Below are 24519 nucleotides of genomic sequence, written 5' to 3' on the forward strand. Positions count from 1 at the left end.
CTTTGTCTTACCAGAAGCTGCTGTTCTATCCTGCCGAAAAAGCTTAAAACCCGCCAGGTGTATTTTAATCATGTTCAGCCATGACTCGGTGAAACATAAGATATTACAGTTTTAATGTCCTGTTGGTAGGATGTACATGCTCGTAGTTAGTCTATTTTATTATCGATTGATTGTACGTTGACTAATAGGACCGATGGTAAAGGTAGACTACCCTCTTGGCGACGCATCCTTACAAGGCACCCGGACTGTCGTCCACGATATCTCCGGCTTTTCCTCCTGCGAATGACGGGGCTGAGGGCCCTGTTGGGCTTTCCGAACTAAATCCTTCCTGTCCGACTCATTGAACAATTCTTCCAGTACGGGGTGAGTAATCGCTGCCCTGATGTCAAGAAGCTCTTTTTGGTCATAAGACACGGTGGCAGAAACATTATGTACAAAATAACGCGAAAAAACGTGCACAATAGCACAATTGGATACAGGATCGTAAATCGGCAGCCATCTCCTTCGGCGCCATTATTATCGCCATTTTCAAGTCAACATTCTCTGGTGTGTTATTCCCATGTTAGTACATTTATCAGCCAAAACATGACACCCACCCTGTATTCAAGAGCATGTTGTGTCTCAACAACATATGTGTATATAAAAATAAAATAAAAATCAGAGTTAACGCTTTTAGATAATTGATGTTAAAGGTTAAAAAGTCAATTTTCTATTAAAAAACATGTTTTTCAAGAAATGATAAAATAGTTTGACTAACCCTGTTAGTAAGCTTTTAAATGATATCCATCTCAACTGTTGATCTTTTCCAGTGAAGAACACATGGCTGTCTCATGGTATGGTGGGGTCTGCAAAATGGGTCAACTTTGAGCACCTTTATCTATTGAATGTTTTGGCATTAAGGTTCAAAAATACACTTTCTGAGCACTTCTACAATGGTCAAATATGTATGGATGGTTCTGTTCAAATCAAAGGAGGTGCTGTCAAAAAGTGATTGAATTGAAATGGATTCACCATATAGGTTGGTAGGTGGAGAAGGGAGTGGGGTGAAACCATTAGGTTATGTCAATGGAGGGAGGGGACATACTGTATGCATATGTGGTTAAATGTAGATTTGGTGACTATTAGTATATCTATCCATATTTACAAACATGGTCCTGGTCACCTACACTATACAATAAAGTGATGAAAGAGAGGGAGGGGGCTGGGGGTTAAAGGTAACAATAGCTAGTTGTGGGAGGGGCTATGTTAGGAGAGAGACAGGTGCCTCTTGGGATCTGGGAGCTACACTATCTACAGAGAAATTTTTGGTCATTATTAAACCTTCAACCATGACATTAGCACTGTCTTACTCCGAGGCGAGCCAAACCAAGCTTTACTGAGCCGGCCTGGTTACACATCCACCACTGTCCTTTTCAGGACGGTTTCAACAATGTGAAAAGAAAATATCTGATCCAACACAGTTTGGTTTCGGTCGACACAATGATGTAAAATGGATAACAGTGGTTAGTTGTTGGTTGCCAGTGGTTACCTGCAGGCTGGTGGACTGGTCGGAGAAAGGTGAGCTGAAGAAGGTGGTCACGATTCCCATGACTGTCTCGGTCACGTAGCTCTCCAGGAACGTGTCGGCGTGTTTGCGGTCACTCGTGTTGTTGCACACCTGCAGAAGACACAAGGTCAAGAAGGTGACCACAACTCACTCCTGTTTCACCTGTAGTTGTACTGCCCTTATAACATCTATATAGTCTGAATACTGAAATGAATGCAGGGATACGTACAGTATAGTATAGTACAGGAGGATAAACTGTGTTATGCTAATAGTTATACTATTGTGCTCCAATGATGCCTTGTAAATGAGTTCAATTGAAACCCTGACCCACACTCATCAGTCATTCAGACATAGAACTATTGTGTAAGTGTTGTCCCTCACCCTGCAGATGTCCACCAGGAAGTTCTCAAAGAGCTTCCACATGTGGTTGCTGGTGTAGATCTCCTTCATCTCCACCTCTGTGTCCACATAGCAGTGGTTCAGGAAGTTGATGTAGGCTATCTTCACCTGGAAAGGACAGGATTAAATACCATCATTACACCCTGTCTATGCCCCTAGGAGTTGTTTTACAATGATGATGAATGCATCTTGATTGTAGCTTTGGCCTGGGCTGGAGTACAGTAGCATGATGTTAGTTGACATGGTTATACTGGGTTTGTTCCCATACAGTGAGGCTCAAAACTGTCTAACACAGAGAAGATGACAGCTAGTGGACAATTAGTTGTCCACAAGAGTGAAACGGGGATAAGGGCATACAGGCCTTTGTGGGGACGGTTAGTTGATAATTGTTACTGTTGGCTTGTGATGTCTTGGAAACCCATAGCCCCCTGCTCTAGACCTTCAAGTCTAACCCTAATCCCCACCCTTCTCTCTCTGCATCTTCCATCCTGCATCTCCTCAACTCACCTCAGGAATACAGTCCTCGTGGGTGACCACCCTCACTATATCATCCAGAGGCAGCAGAGAGTTACATTTGATCTCAGTGTAGACGTTCTTTCCCTCAGTGCAGACAGCCAGCAGCTCTACCAGGTGAATGTGGTACATCAGAGGACTGTTCTGATCCATACGGTCCCGCTCTGACCGCATCATCGTCACCAGGGTCTGGAAGGATGCACGGTCGTTGTAGAACACCAGCACATCCTCACCAGCATTCACCAGCTATGGAGAAGAGAGGGACAGAAAATAAAGAAAAATAGAGTCAATGGAGGGTACAGGGTAGGTTGGAAAGGGATGGACAAATATGTCCGAATAGGATTTGTTGGGTAATGGACTTGAGTTGAATATAATTTGGTATTAAGGTATCAAGTTGTAGAAATAGACAACTCTTTTAGAATGACAAATTAACTGTCTTGAAAAGAGTCAACTAGACTGAAACGTTGACAAATACACATGCTGAGGTTATTACTGAAAAAAGACCTCAGCCATGACGATGTCTTGACACTTCTTAATGAACTTGCTCTCGGCCTTGACGATGGTCTGCAGGAACTTGAGGTACTGGACGTTGCGGCCATGCGTCTCGATGCAGTGGACAAAGTGCTGCACCACTCGCTCATTGATCTCACTGCACAGCTGGAAGTTATTCATGAAGATATGCTGCATGGTGACTGCCTCGAGGATCTAAATGGGGGAAGAGAGAGAAGAGGGGGAGGGAGAGAGAGCGAAAGAAGGAGGGAGACACAGAAGAGACAGAGAAAGAGAGAGAAAGAGTAGAAGAGATGGTTAGAGTAAGACAGTGTTAATGTCATGGTAAGAGTAAGAGCAGTGGTGAGGTCATGGTGGGTCAGTGTAGTCTGTCTTACCCCAGGGTTGAGGAACAGGTTGATGTGTTTGTGAAGCAGGGCCTGGTTCTGCTGGTTCCCTGCACAGAAGTTCTGCAGGAACTGGTGGGCCAGTTTCATGATCTCCTGCATACGCACATCCTCCCCCTGGAGACGACACTGACGATGAAAGGATGGAGAGCACAAAAACACACCTCTACAAACACGCCCACACAAACACAGTACCTTCTCATAGGGGATCTGCAGTAACTCCAGCACCACGGTGTGGGCCCCCATGTTCCTGAGGAGTCTCTGCTGCTGCTTCTTACTCTTCCTGCCGGACAGACTCTCCTGAACACACAACCTGCTGAGACGCAGCAGAATCTACACACACACACAACATGTGTAGACAAAGGGGTTTACTATGTTGCCCATAGCTCCATCTGTCCCAGATACCTATATGATAATACAGTATAATGAAAAGTTAAAAAGACTGTTTAGACTTCACCTCCTTCACCACTCTGTAGTTGTAGCTGCTGGTGCTCTCTGGTTTCTTTGGTTTGTCTGAGCCACTTGAGTTGGAGTCACCCTAAAGAACAAGACCATTAGCCAATGCATTTCTCCCAAAGGATAGCTAGCAGGCTAACACCAACGCTCTATTGCCATAGTTTAACACACAGAGCTAAGCACTAGGTGGCTAACTCCTGTTTTGTGGATGCATACTACCGTACCTTTTTGGACTACAACCGTACCTTCTTGGACTACAACCGTACCTTCTTGGACTACTACCATACCTTCTTGGACTACTACCATACCTTCTTGGACTACTACCATGCCTTCTTGGACTACTACCATACCTTCTTGGACTACTACCATACCTCCTTGGACTACTACCGTACCTCCTTGGACTACTACCATACCTCCTTGGACTACTACCGTACCTTCTTGGACTACTACCGTACCTTCTTGGACTACTACCGTACCTTCTTGGACTACTACCATACCTCCTTGGACTACTACCGTACCTCCTTGGACTACTACCGTACCTTCTTGGACTACTACCGTACCTTATTGAACTATTAGAGTCCTGCATGTTGCTCAAAGCCAAAGATTTTCACTGTACCCTGCAATCACACTTGCAACACTGTACATGTGCCTATCAAACACTCTGAATCTGAATCGACTACTGTACCTTCTCGGACTACTACCGTACCTTCTTGTGTTGAGACTCGGCAGAGTGTTCCCCAGTGTCCATGCCCTCGTCTGGCCCCAGTCTCTTGTAGACCCACAGCTCAGACTTCTCCACAATGGAGCGTAGCTGGTCCAGGTCTGACTTGATCTGTTTGTAGTTCTCCACATCCTGACTGGTCACCAGCAACTGGACCTGGAGGCATGGGCAACCCACCGGTAGGACACCAGTATGGAGGACACCAGATTTTGGATGGTTGCATGGTGTTTATGATTAGAGACGAACAAGAGTTTTACCTGGTCATGTGACTGGACTAGGATCAACTCTGGGCCCTAGTTGGAGTGTATATCTACAGGTTTCCCCTGGTCAGGTCATGAAGTAATTTACTGGTCAAGCATGGCTAAAGCCCTACCGGGTACTTATGGTCTGTTAGGATAATTGGAATTACTCTAAGAATATTAGGTAAGTGAGTAATGGGGTCATTGGTAGGCTACAGTGTAATGGTATGACTATTCTGTATGTATGACAGTATGACTAATAGGACTACATTTAACATTTTAGTCATTTAGCAGACATTCGTATTCAGAAAAACACACAATAAGTGCATAACAATATGTCCAAATAAGCAGAGGTGTGGAGTCAGACTCGAGTCCCAAATATGATGACTTGCAACTCGACTTTAACACCAATGACTCATGACTTAACTTGGACTTGAGCCTTTTGACTCGAACAGACTTGATACCCTCCCCAAGCCCAAATATAAAAAATGATGCTATTAAAAAAAGTTTGCAGCGCATCAACTCTTCATTTAACGGATTACAGTTTGAATCGGACAGCAACCAATCAAATTGTGCCAGCTGAGAAAAAGTTTCACGTGGCATTGCAGAGGAACATCGGCAGGTGAATTCAGATGGAGCCCTTGGAAAGATGATACCCAAAATTATTATTTTCGGAAATAAAGACTACGCTGTATCAACAAAAAATGGATTGCAACTTGCAAAACATGCAGGAAGAAAATGACAGACGGAGGTGCAACAACTTCCAACTTTGTTCGACATTTGAAGCTGCACAAAGAACGGTAAGTCGTGGCTAATATAGCCGACAGCTTTATATAACCTTGCTAGTGTAGCATGTAGGCTAACGTAAAATCAATGAACGGTAAGTCGTGGCTAATATAGCCGACAGCTTTATATAACTTTGCTAGTGTAGCATGTAGGCTAACGTAAAAAATGGATTGCAACTTGCAAAACATGCAGGAAGAAAATGACAGACGGAGGTGCAACAACTTCCAACTTTGTTCGACATTTGAAGCTGCACAAAGAACGGTAAGTCGTGGCTAATATAGCCGACAGCTTTATATAACTTTGCTAGTGTAGCATGTAGGCTAACGTAAAATCAAAGAACGGTAAGTCGTGGCTAATATAGCCGACAGCTTTATATAACTTTGCTAGTGTAGCATGTAGGCTAACGTAAAATCAAAGAACGGTAAGTCGTGGCTAATATAGCTGACAGCTTTATATAACTTTGCTAGTGTAGCATGTAGGCTAACGTAACCATGCGGGAACATGATCATTGCACCCAAGATGGAGCTACAACTTGCTAGGCTGGTAGCCTAAATCCTGCCTGATGTTACTGCTGTTCCTGAAACCATTAACATACGTTAGCCTACTGTAACCACACACAGAGATGGTGTGTATGTGTGTTAAGGTTGGGTGATTTTGTACAAGCCTACATTGCACGATTGTGCCCACGATGGCGCCCCGATCCTCGGTTGTCGATCACTATGGGGGGGCGGGTCTTTCTCATGGCTATCCATGTATTTCCATGGAAATAAAGTTTATTTGGAAAGTAATAAATATATACATTTTTAAAGGCATTCATGATTTGCGTACATTTATTATACAAACTATTACTCTTATGAAATGGTATTACATTTGGTGAAGAGCACATTATGACTTGTTTAGGACCGACTTGTCGGTCTTGACTTGAGACTTGAGTGCTAAGACCTGAGACTTACTTGTGACTTACTTGTGACTTGTAAAACAATGACTGTGTCCCACCTCTGCAAATTAGTATAGCTAATGGATATGCTTTTGTGATTCATGAATCAGCTCAAAACCCTGGTCTTTCTGTTTATACAATCTACTCATGCATTTAGAATTGGCTACTTTAAATGAGATGTGGGTCATTGTTTCTATTATATTACATTAGGCGGGTGAAGGTCAGTACATTTTTTTTCACTGCAGGTCAGATGCGTATGAAAAAGATCCCTGGCCCATGCATCATTAGTATATACAGTATACTGGTTGTATGGTGGGTAGCAGTAGAGTACCTGTTTGAAGGCCTGTAGAACCTCCTGTCTCTGGCTGAAGTGTCTGAAGAGCAGGTGGAGGGCTCGGGAAACCAGGGGAGGGTAGTCATGCATGGTCAGGTGGAGCAGGACCCTCAGGAAGGTCCTACCACCATCGTCATCTAGGTCCAACGGGGTGTTCTCCTCACTGGGTGTGGGCACACAAGCACACATATTTGAACACATTCACAAACGACAAACTGAATTGGCCATGCCAAGTATGAAAAATGAACTGAAATGAGCCAGACTAATTGTTGCAGGTTTAGCGTATCACAACCGTTACCTTCCACCAAATATCCCCTCTGCCTGCTCCTCTATGTTCTCAAAGTCCAGAGCTCCTGAGAAAACAATCAGTGACCTTAGTAACACACAAAGAGGTGTCACGCCAAGTGATGGCTGCCATAAGATGATATCTTCTCCCACCTGGCATGTTGTTTGGTCCCTCGTGGGTTCCTGCTATAGACAGATCAGATTGGGAGTTGCTCTCATCAAACTCCCTCTTAAAGATACACAGCAGACAGGAGATCCGGTAGTCCAGTCGCACATTCAGAATGAACTGCATTGAGACGGGAGGAACATGACACATACTAAATGAGTAAGACTATTGTATAGTAGAGGGATTGTATTAGGATAAGCAATGGGGGTTATGAATGAGTGGTTGGGGTTAAGGAGGGGAACCAAGTTTGGGGGAGGGACATTTGCAAAGGAGTGTATACAGTATGTCCACTGCATGTATGCATCGATAGTGATAGTGATAGTGTGTGTGTGTGTGTGCCTTTCTACCTGTAGTATCTCTATGATCTTGAGCTTGGTGTCCATGACAAGGATGTCCTGTTTCTCCGGCTCTGTTTGTGTCTTGACCTGGTCCCCGTTGGGGGGGTTGATGGGGTTGGTGGGCAGGAAACCCCCTCCTCTCAGGACCACCTGGGTCATCAGCTCCCCCACTCCGTGGATGGAGCGCATCACGTTACTGCCTGGAAATGCACGCAGGCACACATGATTGGGCCAACCATTGTGTGTAACAGTGATAACACCAAGTAAAACTGAAATGATAACTTAAAACACAAAATATAAATATCCATTAACAAACGTCTTATAGCTTATTAGACACATTTCCACTTCCTGAACACATACTACTTAAATAAAAAGCATACAGCCTTTTCTTAGTAAAACACAAAAGTAAAAAATAAATAAATACAGTAGTCTTTCCATTAGAGAGCACAATTGTTTGGTCCTTTGTTGGCCATGGGGTGAATAATGCTCAAGCTCAGGGTTGCAAAATCCCAGAATCTCTGAACCTGGGAACTTTAGGAATGTTTCTGGAAATTTGCAAATCTATTCAAGCCCCACTGATGTTTGATATTTCACCCCTCTGGGGGGCAGTGTGTTACTGTGTCCTACCTTTAGTCTCGTCTCCCTTCTCCAGCTTGTTGATGGGGAAGATGGTGCTGACGTGGACACAGTCCAGGATGGCCAGTAGGATCTTGGTTAGCCTCAGCAGGTCACTGAAGTTGTAGAAGCCAAAGTAGATGAGGTTCCTGGATAGATTCACTACCTGGGAACAGACCAAAAGAGATGGGAAGCGAGGACAAAGCTAGTGCTAATCCATGTCCTACTGAGACTCATTCTGCTATGACCAATTACCTCGAAGGTGAGTTTGTTCTTCTCCTTGTCGGAGAATGGGAAGCTCTGACACACCACGTCTCTTAGGTAGTTCTCGACAAACTCCATGGTCAGGGCAAAACGCTCCTTGATCTCATCCTTGGATGTACCGTCGTTGTCATAGCTGGGACCAAGGGATACAGGTAGGGGACAGGTGACAACTTATGACTCTGTAACTCTTACCATGTTAATGCTACTCTCACACTACACAAGACTGATAAGGCTATAAGGCTACATTGTATTCACTCCTTCACTCCACTTACTCCATTCCTGATGGCCAATGGACATGCTAGTCATTCCTTTCCTCAACCCTGATAGACCATTGTCCCAGCTACTAAATCCTTTCCCCAACCCTGATAGGCTGTCGGCCCTGCCACTCACTCGTCAATGGCGATCTCAGAGGGGATCTCAGACCATAGGCGGGCATACTTTACAGGCGTGACCTGTTCCTGGGGGTCGCGGTCCACATGCATGTGCAGCATCATTCGGCAGAAGGAAGCGCGCAGGTCGTAAGGCAGGTCCTCATCAGACATGCAGCGCAGGATCAAGTCCACATCCAGCTGGCCAGAGATCTTATTGATGGCCAAATACTGACGATCCAGACACATCCGCGCAAACAGGTTCAGCTGGTACCTGGGAGAAAGAGGAGTAGGGACAGGGGCATCACCGCTTAGACATTTAGAGACACAGAGGCAAGGAGGGAGACAACAAACAGAAAGGTTAATGGTGCATGCTGGTTCTCTACTTCCTGGTACTTTAATAATCAATTCATATCATTAGTTTCAGAATAAAAGTGGATTATGAATGATTTCATTTATATTGGACCTTTTCCAAGTACTCATAGGAACTTCTAAGGGGAGAGGGGATGGGTACTTACCTCATCCACTCCCAATGTACAGGACCCCATTTACAAAAGCAAGGATGAAACCCACATATACACACATACTAGCATCTCGACCAACACAGAAATTATTCATCATCTACAGTCACAGACAGTAAAGAGGAGAAAAGGCCTGGTGTTGTTTCTAACCTGTAGTAGCTGACCACCTCTTGGTCCTCCTTGGCGCCCTCCTTGGCATCCTGGGCAAGTTCTCTGATGCTCTTACTTCTGATCTCCTTACTGCTGTCCTTCCAGAATAGCCACACCTCCTCCTCGTCCTCCTCAGACTCCACTGAGTTCTCTCCAATGGACGCTTCCTCAATCTCAAACCTTGACAGCACCAATCTGGGGAGGGGAGAAGAAGTCATCCCTATAAGAACAGATCTTGGATCAGATTACCCTATCAGCAATAATTATCAGGGGGGAAACAACATTTGGCCAGCAGTCCAAACACTAAAAAGACACACCCTATCCCCTCAGCCCTCAAATTAAGTGGACACTTCTGATGACGTATCATGAAGTGTGGCGAGTATACACTTGCAGGGCAAGGGGCGAGGGAGGAAGGAATGATTTTTAAATGGACCACCCTTACCCGGAAATTCATCACCCGTTCATCCCACGGTGATTGCGTTTTCAGCCACAGGTAGCTTGTGGGTGCTTTGTATGCGCTACAGTCAATTATGATTGCATGCCCACTTATATTAACTATATAATTATTAATATATGCCTACTGTATGATAGCTAGCAAATGAATTAGCTAACTAGCGTTAGCCTGCCTAGCTGGAACTTCTGAAGAAGGACTTTTTTTTATTTCTACAATTTCCAAAAGCTAACCAAACAAAAACATAATTAATTTAACGATACGTGTTTGTGCCGTCATGTGCATTAGTAGCACAATTTCTAACCGTTTTACTTACACTTGTATGTTGACTTCTCCATTGATGTTGTTTTTAAGTTTGGCAGACTTTTCTTAGCAAATTTACAATCGTTGCGAATTGAATTATGGAGAGTTTCAGGCCCCGGAGTGAACATAATTGTACACTCGCAAACGCAACTAAAAACGAGGACTGAGGGGCTTACGTTACAAACTTCTCTTGCTTGGCTAATCATTTGGACCACCCTCAAAGATGTTGACGGGGACTCCCCCAAAGGCATAAGGCGAGGTGGTCTTTTATGAGTTTGAATCACAGCCCTGATTTCAAAACTTAGACCGCATCAGTCTGGGGAGGAGAGGAATAGTGCTAAGCCCTCTAGCCACAGATCTAGGTTCAGATTACCCAATCACCAATCACAACCATGACTATTCAGGGAGTGGAAACAGTATTTGATCTCAAACCTGGACAGCACCAGTCTTGTACCAGCCCTGCTCGGAAACACTGGTAAAGTAAATGTGGTCTAAATTGAAGACCAAACGCAGATTAGCTGAATCAGGTGTGTTGGAGCTGGGCTAGAACAAAAGCCTGCACACACAGCCAGATGACCATCCTTGAGGTACATACAAACATGCTGGCGTGACGATACACACTACTAACACATTTAGGGGAAAGGGGGACACCTAGCTAGTCAGTTGCACAACTGAATACATTCAATTGAAATGTGTCTTCCTCATTTAACTCAACCACTCTGAATCAGAGAGGTGTGGGGGGCTGCCTTAATCCCCGTCATTGGCCTCTTATAGCTCAGGAATACACTTTGGCTGAACCAAAAAGCTTCACATGGAGTTCTGAGAGGGGTAAACCTGCCTCTTCATTTGTGTAGCACTGAGAACAGAACACATAGGTACAAATGAATGCAGCCATGGCACACATGGAGATATTAAGTGCTTTGCAATCGTCAAGCATTTTTTTGTCTGAAAGAACAGACGTTTACTGAATGGCTACATGTTGTTCTCTACTACAGTGCCTTCAGAAAGTATTCATCCCCCTTGACTTATTCCACATTGTGTTGAGTTACAGCTCAAATTCAAAGTATCTACACACAATACCCTATAATGACACAGTGAAAACATGATTTTAGAAATGATTGAAAATCTATTGAAAATGAAATAGAGAAATATCTAATTAATAGAAGTTCACACACCTGAGTCAATACTTCGTAGAGCCACATTTGGCATCTTTCTGAGTAAGTCTAAAAGCTTTCCATACCTGGATTGTGCAACATTGTCCCATTATTCTTTTCAAAATTCTTCAAGCTCTATCAAATTGGTTGTTGATCATTGCTAGACAACCATTTTCAGGACTTTCAGATTTTCAAGCAGATTTAAGTCAAAACTTTACCTCTGCCAGTCAGGAACATTCACCGTCTTCTTGGTAAGGAACTCCCGTGTATATTTGGCCTTGTGTTGTAGGTTATTGTCCTGCTGAAAGGTGAATTCCTCTCACAGTGTCTGGTGTAAAGCAGACTGATACAGGTTTTCCTCTAGGATTTAGTCTGTGCTTAGCTCCATTCTGTTTATTTTTTATCCTGAAAATCTCCCCAGTCCTTAACGATTACAAGCATACCCACAGGATGATGTAGCCACCACTATGACTGAAAATATGGAGTGGTACTCAGTAATGTGCTGTATATGATTTGCCCCAAACATAACACTTTGTATTCAGGAGATTACTTTAGCGCCTTGTTGTAAACAGGAATCATGTTTTAGAATATGTTTTATTCTATGCAGGCTTCCTTATTTTCACTCTGTCAATTAGGATAGTAATGTGGAGTAACTACAACGTTGATCCATCCTCACATTTCTCCTATCACAGCCAATAAACTCTATAATTATTTTAAAGTCACCACTGGCCTCATGGTGAAATCCCGGAGTGGTTTCCTTCCTCTCCGGCAACTGAGTTAGGAAGGACTGGGTGTATTGATCTTTGTAGTGACTGGGTCTATTGATAAACAATCCAAGGTGTAATTAATAACTTCACCATGCTCAAAGGGATATTCAATGTCTGCTTTTTTTCTTTTTACCCATCTACCAATAGGTGCCCTTCTTTGTTAGGCATTGGAAACCCTCCCTGGTCTTTGTGGTTAAATTTCACTGCTCGACTGAGGGACATTACAGATAATTGTGTGTGGGATACAGAGCTGAGGTAGTCATTCAAAAATCATGTGAGTCAATTTAATTTGTTATGTGACTTGTTAAGCATATTTTTACTCTTGAACTTATTTAGACTTGCCATAACAAAGGGGTTGAATACTTATTGACTCAAGACATTTCAGCTGTTTTAATTAATTTGTAAACATTTTGAAAAACATTCCACTTTGATATCATGGGTTATTGTGTGTAGGCCAGCGACAAAAAAACATCTACATGTAATTCATTTTAAATTCAGGCCGTAACACATCAAAATGTGCCTTTTCTGAAGGCACTGTATATTGCTAAATGACCATACCATATATTATTAACCATAAACCTGGTTGTGTGTGCAGGCTGGACCACCCTGTGCTGCATGTGTCACGGTAATGTGGAAAAAGTCAAGGGGTGTGAATACTTTCTGAAGGCACTGTAGTTAGGCATGTCCATTAGGACAACCATGAGGACTCATTGTTCTGTAGAGCTCAAGGTCACCGTGTGGGTGCTCCAGGAGCAAACACTCCATCATATTGTCACGTTGAGCAACTTGATCTGTACAACTGAAAGAGATCCAACTGAACACACTTCACTAAAGAGAGTAGTACTACACTGAATATCGAGCTCTTTATCTGCCATACTAGAACAACCTGTGATAGACTAGAGAACAACAACCCCTGGACATTGTTACATGTTTAGAAAATATGTTTCTATAAGGTATTGATTGATTCCTCGAAGGAAAAGAGGAGAGGAGGCGTACTTAGTCTCTATGAGGATGTCTCCGTTGGTGGGGTCCAGGACTGCGTTACAGATGAGCTCCTGGGTTACAGGGATAGACTTGTTCATAGACACACACAAGTCAGACAGGTAGTCCAGGAACCTGGAAGACACACACAGATCATTCAATGAACAAAGACATTCACATGTACACAAAAACACGTTTCTATAGACCTATGATTAGTCTCCAATAAAAAATTCCTCAAAAGCTTAACTTGACCACAATTAGATGACACAGGAAAACATACCATCTGACCTTAAGCAGCTTAAAACATACTCCTGTGTTTTACTACCTTGAAGTCTTCAATTCAATTCAATTACATAGAACACATGAATATATCTGGCTATAAAGAGCATACAGACCGATATCAAGACATGCAAATGAACACCTTAAAATCTGTACCAAAAAACATGTACTGCACACACAAACATGTGAGCATGCACAGTGATCACATGTAATAACGGGCAAATGGGTGTCTTTATTTCTACATTGTAGAATAACAGTGAAGACATCAAAACTATGAAATAACACATATGGAATCATGTAGTAAGCAAAAAAATAAGAGGTAAATATTTTATATTTGAGATTCTGCCTTGATGACAGCTTAGGACACTCTTGGCATTCTCTCAACCAGCTTCACCTGGAATGCTTTTCTGACAGTCTTGAAGGAGTTCCCACATATGCTGAGCACTTGTTGGCTGCTTTTCATTCACTCTGCAAGAGTCCAACTCATCCCAAACCACCTCAATTGGGTTGAGGTCGGGTGATTGTGAAGGCCAGGTCATCTGATGTAACACTCTCCTTCAAGAGTCCGGCCCGTCAGGAAGTCCAGGACCCAGTTGCACAGGGCGGGTCAAGACCCAGGGTCCAGAGCTTAATGACGAGTTTGGAGGGTACTATGGTGGTAAATGCTGAGCTGTAGTCGATGAACAGTATTCATACATAGGTATTCCTCTTGTCCAGATGGGTTAAGGCAGTGTGCAGTGTGATGGCGATTGCGTCGTCTGTGGACCTATTGGGGCAGTAAAGCAAATTGGAGTGGGTCTAGGGTGTCAGGTAGGGTGGAGGTGATATGGTCCTTGACTAGTCTCTCAAAGCACTTCATGATGATGGAAGTGAGTGCTACGGGGCGGTAGTCATTTAGCTCAGTTACCTTAGCTTTCTTGGGAACAGGAACAATGGTGGCCCTCTTGAAGCATGTGGGAACAGCAGACTGGGATAAGGATTGATATGTCCGTAAACACACCAGCCAACTGGTCTACACATGCTCTGAGGGCGCGGCTGGGGATGCCGTCTGGGCCTGCAGCCTTGCGAGGGTTAACACTTTTAAATGTTTTACTCACGTCGGCTGCAGTGAAGGAGAGACCGCAGGTTTTGGCAGCGGGACGTGTCAGTGGCACTGTATTGTCTTCAAAGAGAGCAAAGAAGTTGTTTAGTTTGTCTGGGAGCAGGGCATCGTGGTCCGCGACGGGGCTGGTTTTCTTTTGTAGTCCGTGATTGACTGTAGACCCTGCCACATCTCACGTGTCTGAGCCGTTAAATTGCCACTCCACTTAGTCTCTATACTGACGCTTAGCTTGTTTGATTGCCTTGCGGAGTGAATAGCTACAATGTTTGTATTCGGTCATGTTTCCGGGCACCTTGCCCTGATTAAAAGCAGTGGTTCACGCTTTCAGCTTTGCGCAAATGCTGCCATCAATCCACGGTTTCTGGTTGGGGAATATTTTAAAAGACGCTGTGGGTACAACATCACCCATGCACTTGCTAATAACTCGCTCACCGAATCAGCGTATTCATCATTGTTGTTGTTCGACGCTATGCGGAACATATCCCAGTCCACATGATCGAAGCAATCTTGAAGCGTAGAATCCGATTGGTCGGTCCAGCGTTGAACAGACCTGAACACGGGTGCTTCCTGTTTTAATTTCTGTCTATAGGCTGGGAGCAACAAAATGGAGTGGTGATCCAGGGTTTTGCCAGCCCGGGTCGCGCAATCGCTATGCTGATAAAAATTACGGAGCCTTGTTTTCAGATTAGCCTTGTTAAAATCCATAGCTACAATAAATGCATCCTCAGGATATGTGGTTTCCAGTTTACATAGAGTCAAATGAAGTTCGTTCAGGGCCGTCCATGTGTCTGCTTGGGGGGGGGGGGGGGGTACACGACTGTGATTATGATCGAAGAGAACTGTATGTAATAAAACTTAAGATGTCCTGGGGTAACAATGTAAGAAATAACAGGTAAAAAAACGAAATACTTCATAGTTTCCTAGGAACTCGAAGCGAGGTGGCAATCTCTGTTGGCGCCGGATGTTAGCCCTTACACAGCCTGGAGGTGTTTTTTTCCTGTTGAAAAACGAACGATAGTCCCACTATGGGCAAACCAGATGTGATGGTGTTACGCTGCAGAATGCTGTGGTAGCCATGTTGCTTAAGTGTGCCTTGAATTCACAAAGACACGGCGGTTGGAACCAAGAATCTCAAATTTGGTCTCATCAGACTAAAGGACCGATTTCCACCGGTCTGATGTCCATTGCTCGTGTTTCTTGGCCTAAGCAACTCTCTTCTTATTATTGGTGTCCTCTCGTAGTGGTTTCTTTGCAGCAATTCAAACATGAAGGCCTGATTCACACAGTCTCCTCTGAACAGTTGATGTTGAGATGTCTCTGTTACTTGAACTCTGTGAAGCATTTATTTGGGCAGCAATTTCTGATACCTCTGCTGCAGAGTTCATTAGAGTTAACTCTGTCTTTCTTTCCTGTGGCGGTCCTCATGAGAGTTTCATCATAGCGCTTGATGGTTTTTGTGCCTGCACTTGAAGAAACTTTCAAAGTTCTTGAAACTTTCCTCATTGACTGACCTTAATGTATTAAAGTAATGATGAACTGCCGTTTCTCTTTGCTTATTTGAGCTGTTCTTGCTATGATATGGGACTTGGTATTTTACCAAATAGGGCTATCTCCTGTAGACTACCACTACCTTGTCACAACACAACTGATTGGCTCAAATGCAATAATAAATAAATAAATTCCACAAAATAACTTTTAACAAGGCACACCTGTTAATTGAATGCATTCCAGGTGACTACCTCATGAAGCTGGTTGAGAGAATGCCAAGAGTGTGTGTGGCTACTTTGAAGAATCTCAAATATAAAATATATTGGATTTGTTTAACACTTTTTTTGTTTACTACATGATTCCATATGCGTTATTTCATAGTGTTGATGTCTTCACTATTATTCTACAATGTAGAAAATAGTAAAAAAATAAATTAAAAAAAACCTTGAATGAGTAGGTGTGTCCAAACTATTGACCGGTACTGTACATACACACACACACACGCACACACACACACACACACACACACACCTGGGCTCCCGGTTCTTCCTGACGAGGCTGACGAAGGTGTCTATCTCTGCAGCAGTGATGTGCTTCTCCAGCAGCTTGCGGTTGTTGTGGAGCAGGGCTGTGATAGTGTCTTCAGCTAGAACATCATAACCGATCTGCTTCTGCATGAAGCGAAACTGCTTGGCTATGTACTCCTATTGGACAAACACAGCCCCTGATCTTAGTAAAACATTATCCCAACATTGGGATTGTGGTCCTGTGTGGCTCAGTTAGTAAGCGCATGGCACAAGCACCGCTAGGGGTTGAGGGTCAGATTTCTGCTGGGTCCAAACATACGAAAATCTATGCACTCATTGGATAAAAGTTTCTACTAAATAGCAAATGTTACATTGATGCCATGACGTCAGATAAAAAATTGTGAATCAGGTCAATCAAATAATGTAAACTCTGTTGAATGGTTAGCCACTTTGATTTAGAGTTTTAATGACAATGTGTTCATTGTGATCCAGCTTGCTACTAGTTCACTACGACTATGCGCAGGTAGCCTAGTGGTTAGAGCGTTGGGCCAGATTCGATCCAGATTCTATTTCGGTTGCTGGATCGAAACCCCGAGCTGACAAGGTAAAAATCTGTCATTCTGCCCCTGAGCAAGGCAGTTAACCCACTGTTCCCCGAGCGCTGAAGATGTGGATGTTGATTATAGCAGCCCCCCGCACCTCTCTTGATTCAGAGGGGTTGGGTTAAATGTGGAAGACACATTTCAGTTGAATGCATTCAGTTGTACAACTGACACGATATCCCCCTTTCACATTGTTGTCTCAGTATTCCTGACTTAACTTTCCCACTCATTACTTCAACAATTAATTTAATGTAGAAAGTAAAATAATTTCTTAGTATTCATTGTAAGATCAAATCTAAGAATCCCCACGTAAATTCCACAGATTACCTTACAATTCTCCCATGGGTAATTTCCCAATTTTCCTGGAATTGTTCAACTGGACTGACCAGTGTAACGTCATTAGACTACAGAGAGAATGACGGTCCCTGCTAATGGAGACAGTATAAGTGCGGCAGTATCAAAGGCCTCCAGCATTCATCTGAGACAGAGAACAGAGCCTTTCCACAGACATCAGGCAGACTTCCTCCAGCTGAATTCAGCCACCATTCCAAAAAATTACACAGTATGTGAAAGTGGGAGCAGCGAGACATCCTTCTGTGTCTGTCTGAGTGTATATGGACAATGTAAGTTATTTCTCTAGAAGTGCGATCGTGTGTCGGTGTCTGAGAGCGGGGGTGTGTGTCTTGCACCCTGGGAGGGAGGGCTGGGGTAGTTGAAAGTTTGATGAAGGCAGAATGTGAGTATAGTTGACACACTGACTGAACACCACATTCAATTACAGCTCTCTTTGAATGGCATGGTCTTTACATTAAAGGGAGAGTTGAAGTCAGAAGTTTACATACACGTAGGTTGGGAGTCATTACAACTCGTTTTTCAACCACTCCACAAATTTCTTGTTCACAAACTATAGTTTGGCAAGTCGGTTAGGATATCGACTTTGTGCATGAAACAAATAATTTTCCCAACAATTGTTTGCAGACAGATTATTTCACTTATAATTCACTATATCACAATTCCAGTGGGTCAGAAGTATACATTGAGGCAAAAAGGTCTTTAGTCAGCAATTGTGCAAGTTCTCCCACGTAAAAAGATGAGAGGCCTGTAACAAAAGTTTCTCAATACTTTGTCATTGCCAACAAAGGGTATATAACAGAGGTCAAACGTTTTCTGTAAGTCTTCACAAATATTTCACACACTGTTGCTGGTATTTTGGCCCATTCCTCCATGCAGATCTCCTCTAGAGCAGTGATGTTTTGGGGATGTTGCTGGGCAACACGGACTTTCAACTCCCTCCAAAGATTTTCTATGGGGTTGAGATCTCGAGACTGGCAACAAAAACAAAAATATAACTGTTTGGCCATAATGACCATAGTTATGTTAGGAGGAAAAATGGGGAGGCTTGCAAGCCGAAGAACACCATCCCAACTGTAAAGCACGGGGTTGGCAGCATCATGTTGTGGGCGTGCTTTGCTGCAGGAGGGACTGGTGCACTTCACAAAATAGATGGCATCATGAGGTAGGAAAATAATGTGGATATATTGAGGCAACATCTCAAGACATCTCAAATCAGTCAGGAAGTTAAAGGTTAGTCGCAAATGGGTCTTCCAAATGGACAATGACCCGAAGTATACTTCAAAAGCTGTGGCAAAATGGCTTAAAGACAACAAAGTCAAGGTATTGGAGTATCACAAAGCCCTGACCTCAATCCCATAGAAAATTTGTGGGCATAACTGATAAAGCGTGTGGGAGCAAAAAGGCCTACAAACATAACTCAGTTACACCAGCTCTGTCAGAAGGAATGGGCCAAAATTCACCCAACGTATTGTGCGAAGCTTGTGGAAGGTTACCCGAAACATTTGACCCAAGTTGAACAATTTAAAGGCAATGCTACCAAATACTAATTGAGTGTATGGAAACTTCTGACCCACTGGGAATGTGATGAAAGAAATAAAAGCTGAAATAAATAATTCTCTCTATTATTATTCTGACATTTCACATTCTTAAAATAAAGCGGTGATCCTAACTGACCTAAGACAGGGAATTGTTACTAGGATTAAATGTCAGGAATTGTGAAAAACTGAGTTTAAATGTATTTGGCTAAGGTGTATGTAAACTTCCGACTTCAACTGTACTTCCCCAGAGTCCGATTAACTTGTGGACACAGTCTTTATGTCTCTGCGTGCAATTTGAAGGAAGTTGCTAACTAGTGTTAGTGTAATTGTAAAACTAAGGTTTGCACATCGACTGGAAGTCTATGGTGACTGCTTGCAGGACACCCCTTCAAAATAGTGGATTCGGCTATTTCAGCCACACCCGTTGCTGACAGGTGTATAAAATAAAGCACACAGCCATGCAATCTCATTAGACAAACATTGGCAGTAGATTAGTCTTACTGAAGAGCTCAGTGACTTTCAACGTTGCCCTGTCATAGGATGCCCCCGTTCCAACAAGTCAGTTCGTCAAATTTCTGCCCTACTAGAGCTGCCCCGGGCAAATGTAAGTGCTGCTATTGTGAAACCGCACACAAGCCTAAGTTCACCATGTGCAATGCCAAGCGTTGTCTGGAATGGTGTAAAGCTTGCCAACATTGGCCTCTGAAGCAGTGGAAACACGTTCTCTGGATTGATGAATCACCATTGGGAAGTCCGACGGACGAATCTGAGTTTGGTGAATGGCAGGACAACGCTACCTGCCCCAATGCATAGTGCCAACTGTAAAGGTTTGGTGGAGGAAGAATAATGGTCTGGGGCTGTTTTCATGATTTTGTCTAGGCCTATTAGTTCCAGTGAAGGGAAATCTTAATGCTACAGCGTACAGTGACATTGTGGTCCATTCTGTGCTTCCAAATTTGCGGCAACAGTTTGGGGGAAGTCACTTTCCTGTTTAAGCATGACAATGCGCCGTGCACAAAGCAAGGTCCATACAGAAATGGTTTGTCAAGATTGGTGTGGAAGAACTTGCCTGGCCTGCACAGAGCCCTGACATCAACTCCATCGAACACCTTTGGGATGAATTGGAACGCCGACCTCAAGCCAGGCCTAATCGCCAAACATCAGTGCCCAACCTCACTAATGCTCGTGGCTGAATGGAAGCAAGTCCCCGCAGCAATGTTCCAACATCTAGTGGAAAGCCTAACCAGAAGAGTGGAGGCTGTTATAGCAGCAAAGGGGGACCACCTCCATATTAATTCCCATGATTTTGGAATGAGATGTTGGAATGAGGTGTCCACATACTTTTGGTCATGTAGTGTAGCATAGAATTCCAGTCATTGTCCTAATGCTAGTTTGCATCGGCTCATGAAACTACCTCTAACTTCCTTCATACTGGATGCAGAGACATAAAACTGTTATCCATGAGTTGATCTTACTCTTTTGCCAAACTCCCAAAGTATTCCTTTAAGTGCCATCAGACAGTATTAGGCTAATTGCATAAGTGCTGTGTATAGAAGCCAAATGGTGATGACTCCACCTAGACCTCCAATGAACTAAGGGGAACTTCAATCATATTCCTTAACCTTATCTAGTATCTTCAGATCAGCAAACATTGAAAGGGTTGGGGTTAGGTTAAGGGGCTAGGGATAAGGTTGGGGTAGTGGTTGTTTTGTGACCAGACCAGTCATGTGCCTTGTCTGGCTTTGGAAGGATCAGACCAGTAGGCCTTGACCGTTACCACATTGCTGTACCTGGTTCTTGCGGTAGTCCTGTTGAGAGTGGCGTAACACGCGGTAACACAGGCGACATATGTGTCTGAAGGGTGTGTGGCGCTGGTCGGCCAGCTCCTCCAATCGCAGCATGGGCCCATCCCCGCTGTCTGTGAATGGAGCCTGCAGTAACTTGAAGATCTGAACACAAAATTCCATCAGTTGGATGATGTTCCATCAGGTTAAGAAAATGTATTTGTTGAAAAAAAATTTGGTGAAGGATGACAAAGTTTGTTATATAGGTTAATAGTAGACAAAGGAGCTTGCTCCAAAATGTATCCACATTGAAAAGGAATCAAGTAACCTTCCTGAGCCTTTATTCACCCCTTCAGTCTGTGGAAGTTCTGGTTGTCCCTTATGAATGACATGGTCCTCTACCTGTTTGAGGATGTTCTGTTCCCTCATGAGTTTCTGTCTCTCTCTGTTGGGCTTGTTGACCATGATCTCCAGAACATCCTGGCCATTGTTGGGGATGTCCACCACAAAGAACACCAGGTCCTCCAGAAGCTTGGTCACCGCCCTGGATGACACAGGGGAACAGGAAGTCATACACAGGAAGAGGCACAACCATAAACATCCAGAGTACAGCTAATTTTATTTGAGATTTAGAATCCTTAATGTTGATACCACGAGTTCCAAGGACATTACATTTTGGTAAGGGTTTGGTGCCAACATTGAAGAGGTAAAGAATGCAGAGAGCACCAAAATTACTGCTATGTACCTTCTCTCGTTCTGAGTGATGGTGCCCTTCTCCAGTTTGCCTGCGATGGAGGCTAACACTTTACTGGCATCGTTGGCAAAGTCCAGGTCTCTGACTTCGGCGGGCGAAACAGGTACGATGGCAAAAGCCTCTTTGTCTTCTTTCAGTGCAGACGTGCCAATCTTAAAATAACAACAGTGACGCATGAATTTGGATGGTAAAATGTAATTATTTCTCATAAGTAAACTCACAAATAGAATAGTATTCAATAGTGCACCTGGTCATCAGATAAATTGTCTATCTAAACTATTCTAAGGGTATTATGATATTATTGAGTAATGTTTGGGTTGGACTGATTATCTGGGACAGACCAATCATAATGTGCAGGAGTTAAAGATTGGGTTAGACAGACTATTGATAAGGTCTCACAAACTTGACTAGTCTTAATGGCTGGCGGAGCGGTCACTCACGCGTAGCATGACAGGTTTCTCCTCTTCCTTGTCGATGGGGTGGTTGGTGCTGTGGACCCATGTGTTGGTGCATAGGTGTCTGAGCCTCACGTACGAGTTCCTGAGCGCACGCACACACACACATACACACATACACACACACAGTATTGTGAATCCAGAATGAATAATAAAGTATTTATTGGCCAAGGCCCACACTAGAACACACCAAGCAGTGCCATACCAAACAGTGGAATGGAAGTGTGCCTCAGATTAAATACATCTCATCTGATGCATTCCAGTACGGGGAGGGAGATCGTAATAATAGTGATTACTGTAATCCAAACACAACATCTTACAGTATAAAACTCAACCACACACTTGAGTAGGTACTGTAGCCTATATAGTCAGTAAGGAACAGGGCCAGGGCCTGCAGTAAGTCAGTCTAGAGTAGGGTTGCACATTCTGGGGAATAATTAGAGGTGGAAATTAACGGGAATATATGGGAATTAACGGGAATATACGCAAATTAATATTAATACCATTTAAATGTAGATGTTTTTTTGCACTGGATATATTTACCATGTCATATGGAGACAGAAACATACACTTTTTACATTATCATAAGTAGACATAATTGCAAATGATTAAATCCTTCCAATAGAAGAAAAAAAAACGATTTAGTTACGAATATAACTTTAATTAAATGAGTTGACTCTTCACATGAGATGATTTCACTGAAAAACAAAAGAAAGGGAATATTGAATGATCCCCACTCATCCATCGTATCTCCCAAAAACCTTTTCAACATACTGTAACATGATAGTCCAGAAACGAAAACGTTGGTTGTCTTCCTCTCAGGCTTCCATGTCTTCTCCCTGGACCTCCAATGTCCACCTCTTGAACATCAGACTGAGGCCTCATCTTCACTGTCACTTTCCAACCCTGTTGAGAATGGCTTGTTGTCAGGCTCAAAAAGACTCACATTTACCCGGATGGCAACCAACCTTTCAACCCTTGTATCAGTCAGCCTGTTGCATGCTTTGGTGTGTGTGTTCCCAAACAAAGACCAGTTGTGTTCTGAGACGGCTGATGTTGGTGGGATTCGGAGGAGGATGGAGGCAACAGGGGAAAGAGCCTCAGATCCACAAAGTCTCTTCCACCAAGTGGCTAATGAGATATGTTGTCACGACTGCCATATTGCATCTCCATCCCAAAGCCCTTGCTTGGAAGTGTATTTCACCAGACTGCCAAGAACCTTGCCATCATCCAGGCCAAGATGGCAAGACACAGTAGTGATGACACCATAGGCCTTGTTGATCTCTGTACCAGACAGGATGCTCTTGCCAGCATACTTGGCGGTCCAACATGAGCTTCTGGCAGAAGTCTTTACGCTTTTTTATGTATTTCAGAACTGCAGTTTTCTCTGCTTGGAGCAACAGTGAAGTGGGCAGAGCAGTACGGATTCCTTCTCTTACATCTGCAAGCAGAGTCTGAAAATCAGACAGGATGGCATCATCTCCCTTAATAATCCATGCAATGGCTACTGCTATAGGTTTCAGGAGTTTCAGGCTGCTTACCACTCTCTCCCAAAATACTTCATCCAGGAGGATCCTCTTGATGTGGGGCTGTCCATATTGACAGACTGCGATATGGCAATTTCTGGGAGAGATTCCTTTCCCTCCAGGACACTGTCAAACATGATGACAACACAACCCCATCGGGTGTTGCTCGGCAGTTTCAATGTGGTGCCCTTACTCTTCTCACTTTGCTTTGTGAGGTAGATTGCTGCTATAACTTGAGGACCCTTCACATACCTAACTTTTTCCTTGGCTCTCTTGTAGCGCGCATCTATTGTTTTCAGTGCCATGATGCCCTTGAGGAGCAGATTCAATGCATGAGCAGCACAGCCAATGGGTGTGATGTGAGGGTAGAACTCCTCCACTTGAGACCAAGCAACCTTCATGTTTGCAGCATTGTCTGTCACTAGTGTAAATATCTTCTGTGGTCCAAGGTCATTGATGACTGCCTTCAGCTCATCTGCAATGTAGAGACTGGTACGTCTGTTGTCCCTTGTGTCTGGGCTCTTGTAGAATACTGGTTGAGTGGTGGAGATGATGTAGTTAATTATTCCTTGCCCATGAACATTCGACCACCCTTCAGAGATGATTGCAATACAGTCTGCTTTCTCTATGATTTGCTTGACCTTCACTTGAACTCTGTTGAACTCTGCAACCAGCAAATGAGTAGATAAAGGATGTCTGGTTGAAGGGGTGTATGCTGGGTGAAGAACATTCAGAAATCTCTTCCAATACACATTGCCCGTGAGCGTCAGAGGTGAACCAGTTGCTTACACAGCTGGAGCAAGACATTCATCAGCATTTCTCTGTTCCTCCATTGTGTCAAACAAACTTGGATGAACTGTTGCTATCGATAAGGTGTCTGATTCATCATTTTCACCTCGAAAAGTAGAGGGACTTTGTCA

General features: G+C 43.6%; 1 protein-coding gene across 3 annotated transcripts in view; it reads right to left on the minus strand.

The window, feature by feature from the left end:
* The window catches only part of LOC109891193 (inositol 1,4,5-trisphosphate receptor type 1), a 177180-nt gene that overhangs the window by 116677 nt on the left and 35984 nt on the right, over nt 1–24519 (minus strand). For all 3 annotated transcript variants that reach the window (XM_031825256.1, XM_031825258.1, XM_031825257.1), the window contains exons 13-34: nt 22059–22158; nt 21610–21770; nt 21267–21408; nt 20871–21029; nt 16591–16763; nt 13206–13325; nt 9535–9729; nt 8886–9137; nt 8487–8628; nt 8244–8397; nt 7626–7816; nt 7266–7398; nt 7126–7180; nt 6825–6990; nt 4517–4687; nt 3812–3892; nt 3550–3687; nt 3346–3471; nt 2963–3163; nt 2453–2704; nt 1928–2053; nt 1529–1657 (exon numbers count right to left, since the gene is read on the minus strand). In XM_031825256.1, coding sequence (XP_031681116.1) covers nt 1529–1657; nt 1928–2053; nt 2453–2704; nt 2963–3163; nt 3346–3471; nt 3550–3687; nt 3812–3892; nt 4517–4687; nt 6825–6990; nt 7126–7180; nt 7266–7398; nt 7626–7816; nt 8244–8397; nt 8487–8628; nt 8886–9137; nt 9535–9729; nt 13206–13325; nt 16591–16763; nt 20871–21029; nt 21267–21408; nt 21610–21770; nt 22059–22158 — 3367 coding nt within the window. The remainder of the gene's footprint in view (nt 1–1528; nt 1658–1927; nt 2054–2452; nt 2705–2962; nt 3164–3345; nt 3472–3549; nt 3688–3811; nt 3893–4516; nt 4688–6824; nt 6991–7125; nt 7181–7265; nt 7399–7625; nt 7817–8243; nt 8398–8486; nt 8629–8885; nt 9138–9534; nt 9730–13205; nt 13326–16590; nt 16764–20870; nt 21030–21266; nt 21409–21609; nt 21771–22058; nt 22159–24519) is intronic.

This window comes from Oncorhynchus kisutch, linkage group LG5 (assembly GCF_002021735.2).
Source record: "Oncorhynchus kisutch isolate 150728-3 linkage group LG5, Okis_V2, whole genome shotgun sequence".
In the NCBI taxonomy this organism is placed as follows: domain Eukaryota; kingdom Metazoa; phylum Chordata; class Actinopteri; order Salmoniformes; family Salmonidae; genus Oncorhynchus; species Oncorhynchus kisutch.